The sequence below is a fragment of the Mustela putorius genome, unplaced genomic scaffold (genome assembly GCF_011764305.1).
Source record: "Mustela putorius furo isolate JIRA1106 unplaced genomic scaffold, ASM1176430v1.1 tig00000127_pilon_pilon_pilon, whole genome shotgun sequence".
Classification (NCBI taxonomy): domain Eukaryota; kingdom Metazoa; phylum Chordata; class Mammalia; order Carnivora; family Mustelidae; genus Mustela; species Mustela putorius.
In genome coordinates, this window is record NW_025421288.1 from 9,527,483 (window position 1) to 9,539,724 (window position 12,242).

At 60.5% G+C, this 12,242-nt stretch overlaps 1 protein-coding gene across 1 annotated transcript; it reads left to right on the plus strand.

Moving 5' to 3' along the window:
• Window positions 1-916: 916 nt before the first annotated feature.
• Window positions 917-11,611, plus strand: RPS6KA4 (ribosomal protein S6 kinase A4). Its single transcript, XM_004770450.3, has 17 exons — window positions 917-1,076; window positions 1,184-1,255; window positions 1,984-2,202; window positions 2,300-2,415; window positions 2,996-3,103; window positions 3,328-3,408; window positions 3,496-3,599; window positions 3,695-3,845; window positions 6,074-6,238; window positions 8,074-8,205; window positions 8,385-8,518; window positions 8,614-8,707; window positions 9,129-9,302; window positions 9,383-9,577; window positions 9,899-10,058; window positions 10,287-10,450; window positions 10,721-11,611. Exons 1-17 carry the CDS (start codon window positions 1,022-1,024, stop codon window positions 10,913-10,915), a joined length of 2,319 nt encoding a protein of 772 aa, XP_004770507.3. The 5' UTR covers window positions 917-1,021; the 3' UTR covers window positions 10,916-11,611.
• Window positions 11,612-12,242: the final 631 nt, after the last annotated feature.

Genomic DNA, 12,242 nt, shown 5'->3' on the forward strand with positions numbered 1-12,242 from the left:
TGAGCCACCCAGGTGCCCCTCTGACACCTTTTTTGAGGTTACTTTGGGCTCTGTGCTGGGCTTGGGGACCACAGGAGACAGAAGCACAAGAGGGGCGCATGGCACTGGTTGGGCTTCGAAGGGTGGCAAGGGCCTGAGGTGCTTTCACTTGTCCACTCTAAAGAGATTTGGTCAGGAAATCAGTCACTCCTCCCTGCCACAGCGGGAGACTCGCCCGCACTGCCCCCTCCCCACCGTGTCAGCGCCGCCTGCAGGCGCCACCTGGGCAGGCACCGCCCGGACACGGGGTCCTCAGGGAGCCCCAGGAGCCCAGGCCCTCCTCTGCAAAGGCAAGTCCAACACGGAGTGAGAGGCGCTGGACCGAGGTTCCTCGGGCAGCACCTGGGCAAGGATACACCTGAGGCTTCCAGGTGTCAAGGGAACATATACATCCCCTCCCCGCTTTGCGCTGGTCGGGTGATCAAAATCGAGTGAGTGAACTGAGATCTTGATGAAAACTCTCACTGGCCTGGTGGCTAAGAACTGGACAGAATCGCTTGACTGCCGGAGGTCCGGTCCCCTGGAGGGGGCGGCTCAAAGGCGCCTGGGTGCCCCCCCCCCCACCCCCGGGCACGGCCCGGGTGTCTCAGCTTCAGCGGGCACTCCCGGGGGCAGACATCTGGCTCGGGAGCGTCCACCCAGTAGAGGCTCCAGGATCTCCCCCGACCGCAGACGCGGTTTGCAAAGGGTGTTCCCAGGACCCCAGGAGGGTCGCCCGCCGTCCCGGAGCGCACTGCCCTGCGGCCCGCCCCGCGCGCCCGAGGGAGCCGGGCCGCCCCCGCCCGCCCACCGGCAGCCCGGCGCTGTCACGTTCCAGCCGCCTGACTCAGGCCGCGCGGGGCGGGGAGCGGGAGGCGGTGCCGGCGCCCGCCTCGGCCCCCGGAGGCGGCACCAGGAAGCGCCCGCCCCGGCCGGAGCCGCCATGTAACCGGCGCCGCCCGGAGCAGAGCCGCGCGGGGGCCCCCCCGGCGACCCGCACGCCATGGGGGACGAGGACGAGGACGAGGGCTGCGCCGTGGAGCTGCGGATCACCGAAGGTGGGCCGTGGGGTGGCCGGGGGGCGCGGGACCGGGTGAGGGCCGCTGGGACCCGGCCGGGGAGGGGGCATGCACCGGCCGGGCTCATTCGCCTCCTGTGCCCACAGCCAACCTGACCGGGCACGAGGAGAAGGTGAGCGTGGAGAACTTCGAGCTGCTCAAGGTGCTGGGCACGGGAGGTGAGGACCCCCACACCCCCCTGGGGGCAGGTGTCCCCGGACTGGTGCCCTGGGCCTCCCAACCGGCACACCCGCGCCTGGTCCTGGGCCAGGCCTCCAGCGATGCCCCCCACCCTTTCCCGCTCGGCCCGCCTTGCCTGCCCCGCCCTGCCCTGCCAGGGTTTGCATGCCCACTCCCAGGGACATGCCTACTCCTAGCGCTGCTCCACATTCTCGTGGCTCCTCCCTGCGAGGTCCTCGGGGATTTGCCAACACCCTCCAGGCTTTGCAGCCCTCCTGAGGGATTTGCACACCTCCTCCCCCGAGCGGTATGGGAGTCTGGTCTCCTGCTTTGCTCACTCCCAGCTTTGCACAGTCCCCGGCCTGGGTTTTTTGCACATCCCTCCCTGGTCCACTTTGCATCCCCCCCGCATCTGTCCCATCTGCCCAGTTCTGCCTGTGATCTGCCCCCACCCTGCACGGCAAGCCTCCCGGAGTTGCACGCCTTCTAGCCTGTTTTGCACAGTCTCCTCCCCGCTTTTGCAGACCCTCCGGGGCTGCATACGCCTCCCGCACCCCAGCTCCCCCCACCCAAGTCTCCATCAGCCTTTTGCACCCTTGCCTCTCTCTCCAGCTCCTTCCCCCGGTTTCCACACCCTCTGGGTTGGCATCCCCCCCGCCCCGCCCCCACCAGTCCGCACCACCCTTCGGCTCACGGTCTGCCCTGCGCTGGCTCACTGCTCCCACAGCCTACGGGAAGGTGTTCCTGGTGCGGAAAGCCGTCGGGCACGATGCAGGGAAGCTGTACGCGATGAAGGTGCTGCGCAAGGCCGCGCTGGTGCAGCGCGCCAAGACGCAGGAGCACACGCGCACCGAGCGCTCGGTGCTGGAACTCGTGCGCCAGGCGCCCTTCCTGGTCACGCTGCACTATGCCTTCCAGACAGACGCCAAGCTGCACCTCATCCTGGGTAAGGGTGGGCCCCTGCTGACCTTGGGGGCCACAGCGGCAGCTGGGGCTGCTCCGCTCCATCAGGGCGGCTTCCCACCCTCCACTCCAACCCCCAGACTACGTGAGTGGAGGCGAGATGTTCACCCACCTCTACCAGCGCCAGCACTTCAAAGAGGCTGAGGTGCGCGTGTACGGGGGCGAGATCGTGCTGGCCCTGGAGCACCTGCACAAGGTGGGTGAGGACCTGGGCTCGCTGTGGCTCTGGGTCTGGGCCTGGTGCCAGGCCGCCCCACAGGGCAGCCTGGATGCGCTCTCTCTTGGGTGGTCTCGGTGGGGGCCAGAGTCGCTTCCCCAGGCCTTCTGGAAGGGAAGGCCTTAGTGCTGCCTGGGGAGGGGTCTCTTTCCTCTCCCCTTCTCTGCCCCCCCCCCCAGCCAGTACCTCCTCAAAGGGGGTTTCCTCTGACAGGGAACTTGGGGCTGCTCCCGGGGCCATACTCCACAGAACTTCCTCAAATGGAGACCTCATGCCTTGGCTCCCAAGGCCTTGCAATGGGTCTCTTCACCCAGGCTCTCCTCCTTCTGGGTCCTTCGGGCCTGTTCCCAGGGAGTCCTCCTTCCTTGCTTTTCCCATGTGATGGGAAGTGGCTTTTCCCATTTGATGGCCCGGGCCTGGGCCTAGTCCTGCACTGGAGATCCCTTCTCTAGGGGGGGCTCCCCTTATCCCGAGCTGGGTTTTGGTGCCCTGGCACAAGCCATAGGAGGGGGGGCTGTTGGGGAGGAAGAAACGTCAGTGCTTCTCTTGCACCTGCCAGCTGGGTATCATCTACCGGGATCTGAAGCTGGAGAACGTGCTGCTGGACTCCGAGGGCCACATCGTCCTCACGGACTTCGGGCTTAGCAAGGAGTTCCTGACGGAGGAGGTGAGCGAAGGGCAGTCTTCCCGCCTCCCGCACCTCTGTTCAAGCCTTCGCCTTCCTTTCTCCTGCTCCGTGCCTGGCTCTGCGTGCGTCATGGCGGCGAGGTGAACAGGTGGGGGGCCCGCCTGCAGGAGGCTCCCTGTGCTCTCACCCTCCCAAGCCCAGCAAGTCCTGCTCTGAGCCTTGAGCACTGCTGGGTGCCCACATGGGTCCTCTTGCCCTCCCAGAAAGAACGAACCTTCTCCTTCTGTGGCACCATCGAGTACATGGCTCCCGAAATCATCCGCAGCAAGTCAGGGCACGGCAAGGTGGGTTTGCGTGGGAGTGGGTGGGAGCGGCGGTGGTGGGGAGGCAGGGGCGGCCACAGGCCCTCACCCTGGCTCTGCCCCCGGCAGGCTGTGGACTGGTGGAGCCTGGGCATCCTGCTCTTCGAGCTGCTGACCGGGGCCTCGCCCTTCACCCTGGAGGGTGAGAGGAACACGCAGGCAGAGGTGTCCCGGTGAGCAGGGCTGGACGAGAAGGGGAGGTGGTGAGGGGCCTGGGCACAGTTGGGGAGGGGGCTCGCTGCCCCTGACGCCCCCCCAATCCTCCCAGACGGATCCTGAAGTGCTCCCCTCCCTTCCCCCCCCGGATCGGGCCCGTGGCACAGGACCTGCTGCGAAGGCTACTTTGCAAGGACCCCAAGAAGCGGCTGGGTGCGGGGCCCCAGGGGGCCCAGGAAGTCAAGAACCACCCCTTCTTCCAGGTGAGGCTGCTGACTCTCCCCCACGCCTCTCTGCATACTACCCAGGCCAGGCCACTGCTCTGGGTTGGGGGATGGTCTGAGACCAGCTGGTTTCACCTGACTTAGAAAAACCACCCCATAACGTGGGTTTGTTTTTCCCATCTCTGGTGCAACTTGGAAGGCGTGTTTCTGGGGGAAAGGATTGTAGGTTTGTTGACCGTCAGGGCTGGCAGGGGCTTGAAAATGGCTTCATCAGGTCCTTCCACCGGACAGGTTCAGAGAAGGGAGGCGACCTGCTCCGGATGGCACAGGAGATGGTGTAGAGCTGGGGACAGCTTGCAGGTGTCATCAGCAGTCCAAGTCACACTTAGGGTTCTCTGCACCCACCCAGGCATTCTGTTCTTTGTTCCTCTACTCTCTGTGTGCCTGTCATTCTGATGGGCAGTTGGTCAGCCACTTGGGTTTTGTTCACTTGTTAAGAGCACCCACAGGTTAGAGGGCGGGGTGAGATGAATTCTGTTTCCTGGCGAGATCTTGCTGGCTCGAGTGCTGTGTGTGGCTGGTGTCCTTGCCTAGCAGGGCCCTGTAACAGTGAACACCTGCCGTGTGTTGGCTCTTTGCTGATTATTTCATGTAACCTTCAGAAGCATTCTGATGATCCCCATCTTTCCAGATGGAGAAACTGAAGTTCAGAGAGGGTAAGTCATTTGCCCAAAGGTCACCCAGCCAGGAAGTGATGGAGCTCAGATCCAAACCCAGGTCTGGGTGATTTGAAGCCCAGACGCTTCTTTGCTGTGTCCTGTTTACTTGTGGCATCAGATTTGCCACTTGTCTGACATCCTAATGGAAGTGTCCCTTTCTGGGGATTTACTGCGGGTCAGGCACTCAGTTATCCCTGCTACGAATGCTGTTTCCAGTCTTCCCACCACGGTCCATTGGAGATGCTTTCTGAGACAGACCTCGTGGTGAAGTTGTCCCTTCGTGGGGGAAGGGGCTGAGCAGCGTCAGTTTCCTTAAGTGGACTCCTCAGGCCCCACCCTGAGCACATGCCAGCCCCTGGATTCTGGGAGTGGGTTGATTGGCAATCAGACTGGAGAGGCGCTAAGGTCTTTGAGGCCCGATGCTTAGAAGGTGTGTTCCCCACAGTACCCCTTCTCTCAAGATAGCCTCTTTGGTGATAGCAATGCTGAGGTCCTGGTGCCAGACCTGGGGCCTTCGAGACCAAATCAGGCCTCTTGGCTGCAAGTGATAAAAAGTTCAACTCAAAATGGTGATATCCCTGGAACAGTTTGACTGCCAAGAAAAGAGACAGTGGTCTAAATAAAACAGAGGTTTATTTATTTATTTCTGTTCTCATGTAAGAGGTTGGCGGGCCAGGGCTGCTGTGGTGTTTTCATAAATACAACCTCCTTTCTTCCTTTTTTAATGCTCCTCCATTCTTAGCATGCAGCCTCCAGCCCCAGGGTTGCCTCTTGGTCCAAAATGGCTGCTGGAGCACTTGCCATTTAGGCTCTAATCTAGGCAGAAATCAGGGGGGAAAAGGGGAAGGGCAAAATGGGCACGTGCCAACTTTCACCTTCCTCTTGAGGTTCTTTCTCTGGATTCTTACGTTTTTTGCTTACAGGTTATGGGTCACCCCTGAGTACAAGAAAGTTTGTTAAATCCTGGGTTTTAGTTATGTACATTGCTTCCTATAATAACATCAGGGCTATGGTACTAAGGAAGACAGGGAATATGGAAGTAGGGTGGGCGACGAACAGTCTCTGCCATCCTAGCTTAAACATAAAAAGGCATGTTTTAGCTCCTGTATTTGAAAAGTCTAAGGAAAAGTGATGCAGGCAAGGCTGCATCCAGGTGCTGGATTTATGGTTATTAAGAATTTCTTTCTTTATCTTTTGAGTTTTCTGCATGGGAACTTCATCATTAGACCCTGAGGGGTCCTCAGAAGCTCCAGGCCCATGTCTTCCCAGATTTAAGTCCAGTTGAAGAAAGAGATTTGTTTTGCATGGCAACACTATCAAAAGTCCCAAAATTGACTGAGTGTGGTGGAGGGATGATTTGCTAAGGGAAGTAGGGGTGTTCTTATCAGAGCGAGAAAAACAGAAGCCAGGGTGGTGGGTAGAACAGCTTTCCACCCAAATCCCAGAGACCCTTGCCTCACTGAGGAGCAGTCCAGGGAGGGTGGCTTGAGGGGACAGGGGTTTTAACTTCCTACCCTTTACCCCCAATCTCTCATTTTGCTTCCCTAGGGTTTGGATTGGGTTGCTCTAGCTGCCAGGAAAATTCCAGCCCCTTTCCAACCCCAGATCCGCTCTGAGCTGGATGTGGGCAACTTTGCAGAAGAATTTACTCGGTTGGAACCTGTCTACTCACCCCCTGGCAGCCCCCCACCTGGGGACCCTCGCATCTTCCAGGTGAGTGAGAGCTCACAGAACCGCAGGTGCTGTAGAGACAGGATGATACTCTTTCCACCCTGGATGGGGCCTGACCCTTGGCCCTGCATAGGCCCTGTGTTCTGATCAGGACTCAGCATCCTCCCCAGACCCCGTCCACTGGTGGGGTAGCTGGAGTTGTCAGTCATACACACTGTCGTGGTAGGACACGTCTTTGAGTCACATGGTTATCTTTAAATTTCATGATAATTTCTCTTCTACTCCATATATCTATTGTTATGTAAAGATAGTGTTTTAACTGTTCAGTTGCTTAAGTGGACAACTAGAAAGACATGCTGTGTTTATACTGTGGCTTTGCATGTTCCTTGGCAAACCACATCACATTTGTGGAAGCTCAGGCCCCCTCCACTCAGTTTTAGAAGCTTAGGCCTTTTGTACAAAGTCAAACTCCTTTGCTCGGCATTCAAGATCCTGCATGATGCAGTCCTTGCTCAGTGCCCTAGCCTCACTGCTCACTATGGTCCCACCTGGTATACTAGCACCTACGAACAGAACACATGTCCCTGTTTTTGCACTTGCAATTCTCCATGGCTGCACCACCCCTGCCCCCGGGCATTCCCATTCACCTTTTAAGCCTCCTTGTGTGACGCTGCTCCTGTGTGAATTTTTCCCCACTGCTCTGGTCCTGTGTTGCCCTCTCCTTGTGCACCCATCCTCTGGAGACGGCACCTCCTTCTGAGCACCATGTCAGGCTGTATCCTAGCTGCCTTCCTGGGACTGCCTCCCCTGGTCTGGAAGCTCCCAGAAGGCAGCGACTGCATTTAATTTCTGTATCCCTTTGCCCGGTGTGGGGGCCTGGCCTGGAGGACATGGTCCCCTAAATATGAAATAAGAACAGGCCAGTAGCAAGTGTAGATGGGTCAGCGCCCCTGTGAGGCTCTCCTGAGTGATGACTGTGTTGGAACAAGCCTCCACCGATGGTCTCGCAGGTTTTTTTTTTTAAGCTGTATTTACTTTAGAGAGCGAGAGAGTGGGTGGGGGGGGTGTGCAGAGAGAGAGAGAGAGTCTCCAGCCGACTGAGCATGGAGCCAGATGTGGAGCTCGATCCCACCACCCTGAGATCATGACCTGAGCTAAAGCCAAGAATTGGACTCCCAACCGACTGAGCTACCCAGGCGCCTCTCATTCATTCATTCATTCATTCAATGATTCAGAAATATGTACTGAGTGCCTACAGTGTGGCAGGCACTGATCTGGGCCCTGGGGATGGATCAGTGAACTTAAGGGACAAGTGTGGAGCCTGCGTTCTCCTGCACAGTGGGCTGTGTTTTTAGGAGAAAACAATCCGTTGTTAAACTTACTCTTAAGAATTCCTTGAATTGCCTCTTTGTCTTTCCTCAGTAGCCCCCCCCACCCCCTTGCAGAGGAGGCCAATGTTTGGTTTGAGAGGAAGGCATAAAGCTTTTTTGTATTCAGTGGGTGGATTTGAATTCTCATAAGCTAAGTGTGTGTGATGCCAGGCCGGGGCCCTTTCATGCCTCGGGTCCATCATTTTCTGGGTCACTGCATTGTGCTGAATAATGCCCTTGGCACTCGGGGGTGGGGGGTGGGTTTACTGTGATGGGAACCGTGGAGTCACACACTGGTGGGGGATGTGAACCCAAGTGATCACAGAACAAGGCGGAATGAAATGTTCACACACCTGTGAGCACCGGGATACCAAAGCAACGGTCTCAACCACCCACTCTTGTTCAGGGTCTTCCCCATGAGCCCTGCCCCTCTCTGGGTCTGGGCCTTCCAGGGACTGCATATGCACCTCCAGCCCTTATGCCCATAAGCCCCCTCCACCCCCGCAGGGATACTCCTTCGTGGCGCCCTCCATCCTGTTTGACCATAACAACGCGGTGATGATGACAGATGTGCTGGAAGCATCTGGCGCTGGAGACCGGCCTGGCCGGGCAGCAGTGGCCAGGAGTGCCATGATGCAGGTGGGCGGGGCCAAGATGGGAAGTTGATTTCGGGGTGTCTGGGTTCGGGGATTCCAAAGCTGGCTTCCCCAGGAGCCCACGGTGTCACCTCGGTGAGGTTTGGGGCCTCTCTGGGGTGGCGCGTGGCGTGGCCGCAGGGCTCCCAGGTAGGGTCTCTGACGCGCCCCCTTCGCCGCCAGGACTCGCCCTTCTTCCAGCAGTACGAGCTGGACCTGCGGGAGCCGGCGCTGGGCCAGGGCAGCTTCTCGGTGTGTCGCCGCTGTCGCCAGCGCCAGAGCGGCCAAGAGTTCGCGGTCAAGATCCTCAGCCGCAGGTGGGCGGGCCCGGGGAGGGCGGGGCCTGGCAAAGCCGCGTCCAGGGGGCGGGGCGGGATGTGGGCCCAACTGAACCCGCCTGCCTCACCCCCAGGCTGGAGGGGAACACGCAGCGAGAAGTGGCCGCCCTACGGCTTTGCCAGTTGCATCCAAACGTGGTGAAGTTGCACGACGTGCATCACGACCAGGTGACCCTTTCTTGGGCTGGGGCACAACGCAGGGACCCACGGGGCTGTTCTTGGAGGGCGGGTGGGCGGGGAGGCAGGCAGGAGGCCAGGGCTGAGGACTGGGTGGGTGGGTGGGGGCGCTGAGCGAGGTGGCAGGGCAGGGAGGTGGGATTTGAGCTGAGGATAGGAAGGGGGAGCGGAGGATGCTCAAGGGAACAGAATTTGAGGAAGACGGGGAGGGGCTAGGATTTGGGGCCTAACAGTGGTTTTGGGGTGGTCTTGAGTTCTGTGCTCGAATAGGGGGCAGGAACTGACGCTGCGGGGGAGGCCTGGCCAGTGGGTGGGCCCGGCGGGGATGGGGTGGCGAGGTCCATAGGTAGGTCGGTTGGTAGGTCGGACCTCGACCCAGGTGGTGACCTCGCCCTGTCACTCGGGCCCGCAGCTGCACACGTACCTGGTTCTGGAGCTGCTGCGGGGCGGGGAGCTGCTGGAGCACATCCGCAAGAAGCGGCACTTCAGCGAGTCCGAGGCGAGCCAGATCTTGCGCAGCCTCGTGTCGGCCGTGAGCTTCATGCACGAGGAGGCGGGCGTGGTGCATCGGGACCTCAAGCCCGAGGTGGGCGCAGGGCCTGGGCCGCCGGGGAGGGCTGAGGCGCCGAGGCCTGGCCTTTGACGTCCGCCCTGCCGCCCTCCCAGAACATTCTGTACGCCGATGACACGCCCGGAGCCCCCGTGAAGATCATCGACTTTGGGTTTGCGCGGCTGCGCCCGCAGAGCCCCGCGGGGCCCATGCAGACGCCGTGCTTCACGCTGCAGTACGCCGCTCCCGAGCTGCTGGCGCAGCAGGGCTATGACGAGTCCTGCGACCTCTGGAGCCTGGGCGTCATTCTGGTATGGGACGGGGTCCCTGGGAGGGTTCAGGGTGCCTGGAGCCTGAGGTCAGAGGGCTTCCTGATGTGGACCAGCAGGGACACCCCCGAGGCAGAGTACAGGGGTCCTCTTGGTGGGGGTGGCAGGGTTGCTCAGAGTCTGGGGTCAGGGCCTCCGAGTCTTAGGGATCAGAAGTCAGGGTTGAGCATCACACATGGGCCTCAGGAGTCACCCTCCTGGAGAGGGGGGATGGTTCTGAGGATGGGCTAAGTTAGCCCCCTGGCCCCTCTTGGCTTTGCAGCCAGGAGCGGTTCTCAACTCCCCCTCTCCCCACCTCTCCAGTACATGATGCTGTCGGGGCAGGTCCCCTTCCAGGGGGCCTCGGGCCAGGGTGGGCAGAGCCAGGCGGCCGAGATCATGTGCAAGATTCGTGAGGGGCGCTTCTCTCTTGATGGGGAGGCCTGGCAGGGCGTGTCTGAGGAAGCCAAGGAGCTGGTCCGAGGTGAGGAGGGGAGGAGGGGAGGAGGGGCGGGAGGGGGTGGGAGGTGTCATAGACACAGGTGTCCTTGGGGAGGGGGCGGCCATGGGGTCGTGCTGGGGCAGGGATCGACAGTGGGTTAGGTGTTTCATCTGGGGGACTGGTCAAGGAGAAGAGTGGGGCTGTTGGGATCTCTCTGGGGTGCAGACCCCACACACGGCCCCTCCTCAACCCTTCCCTGCCCTGCTCCAGGGCTCCTGACGGTGGACCCTGCCAAGCGGCTGAAGCTTGAGGGGCTGCGGGGAAGCTCATGGCTACAGGATGGCAGCGCGCGCTCCTCGCCCCCACTCCGGACACCCGACGTGCTGGAGTCCTCGGGGCCAGCTGTGCGCTCCGGGCTCAACGCCACTTTCATGGTGAGGGGCGGGGTCTGTGGGAGGTGGGGCTGGGAGGCGGGGGGCGGGCCTCTGGGAGGCCACGCCCCCAAGCCCAGAAAGGTGAGGTGAACCAAGGCCCGGCCTCTGGTTGGTGGGCACCCAGACCTTTGGGTAGGCTGGAGGCCAATGACCTGTTGGCCTTGACCTGGTGGAATGGGAGGGAGGGTCCCGAATGCGGTCAAAGCTAGGATCTGGAAGTCTGAGGCCCGGCCGGTGGTGGTGGCGCACTCACCCCCTCCTTACTGCCAGGCCTTCAACCGCGGCAAGCGCGAGGGCTTTTTCCTGAAGAGCGTGGAGAACGCGCCGCTGGCGAAGAGGCGGAAACAGAAGCTGCGGAGCGCCACCACCTCCCGCCGCGTCTCCCCTGCACCCGCCGCTGCGGGCAGGGCCCCCGCCGCCAAGGGAGCCCCCAGACGAGCCAACGGCCCTCTGCCGCCCTCCTAGCCCCTGCCACAGTGACCCCTCCTTCCCCCATAGAGTCTGTGACCTGGGAGCCTCAGGTGTCGGCTCCGCCCCATCCCCAGGGATTACCCTTGCCTCCCCCCCCCCCCCCCAATCCCAGACAGAGCAGAAGTATTTTTATAAGCAGAGATTTTTTTATGTCTTACCAGATAGAGTTAGAGATGCAGGGAGGGAGGGGCCTCTGCTGAGACCAGGCCTAGTCCGGCGCGAAGGCACTTCTCCCCCAGGGGGCTGCTCCACCCTGAAGGGCTCCTCCCCCATTTCTCCGCACTGAGTTGCCAGGGGGAGAATCTGGGACTGCTCCCCTGCCCCCCCCCCCCCCCCCCCCAGGCCCTGCTCTTGGGAGGGGGCTCCCCTCCAGCTGTCACTTTATGGACTGTCTGTGCAATTACGTCCACCAAAGACCTGTGTTGGGGGGGGTTCAAGGAGAGGCCCTGGGGGACCCCTGAAGCATTTCTGCCTCACTTTATGTCACCTGCTTCTCCCCTGTTGGGGCTAAGGAAGGAGGTAGGCAACCCCTAAAAGGGGAGGCCCCTTCTCCCCACTCCCCCGCTCCCCCTTGGCACAGCTGCCTCTGGCTGGGGCAGGGCCTTGAGGGTCTGGGCTGGGCCTCTGCAGTCACTGCCTCAGCCCATCCAGGCTGTGCCTTTGACTTTAAAATAAAAGTCCATCCAGCGCCGTGTGGGGCATCTGTGTGTGTGAGGAGGGTGTGCAGGGCAGAGGGCTTGGGGCAAATACATGTTCAGCCGAGCGGGCCTGGGGACTCAGAGAAGAGGAATAGGGCAAACCCTTCTTCTGGGCAAGACCAAGCCCTTGGTCCTTGACCGTTGGCCTGAGCGGCAGGAGGTCCAAGCAGTCATCTCGGCTTGTATATTCAGACAGCTTGGCCAAGTATACTTTAGAATTCTCTTAGTGGTTAAGTAATAGATCCTAAATTTCCATTAGCGGGGCGGGATCTGGACACAAACACATGATCAGGGCCCAGTTTCTCAGTCTGAACTTTTTATTCTGCTTTATTTTCCTTTTGGCCCTAGGATGGGTGCTGGGTGCTCGAGGGGCTACAGACTGGAATAGGGTGAGAAAGACGGTCTTCGTGGCAGCATTCCCCAGGGAAATGCCAAGATGTACACTGATTGGATACACTTGGGTCATGTGTCCATGGTGGACCAATCACTGTGCTCAGGGATGGGGGTGTAGCTTGCTGTCTATGTGGATCACGGCCTCCCCTTTGGAAGCTCATTGGGTGAAGGGCAGGAGGAGGGGTGGGCCCTTGAGAGAGGTCAGTTGCGCAGAACTCGGTTCTGGTCCT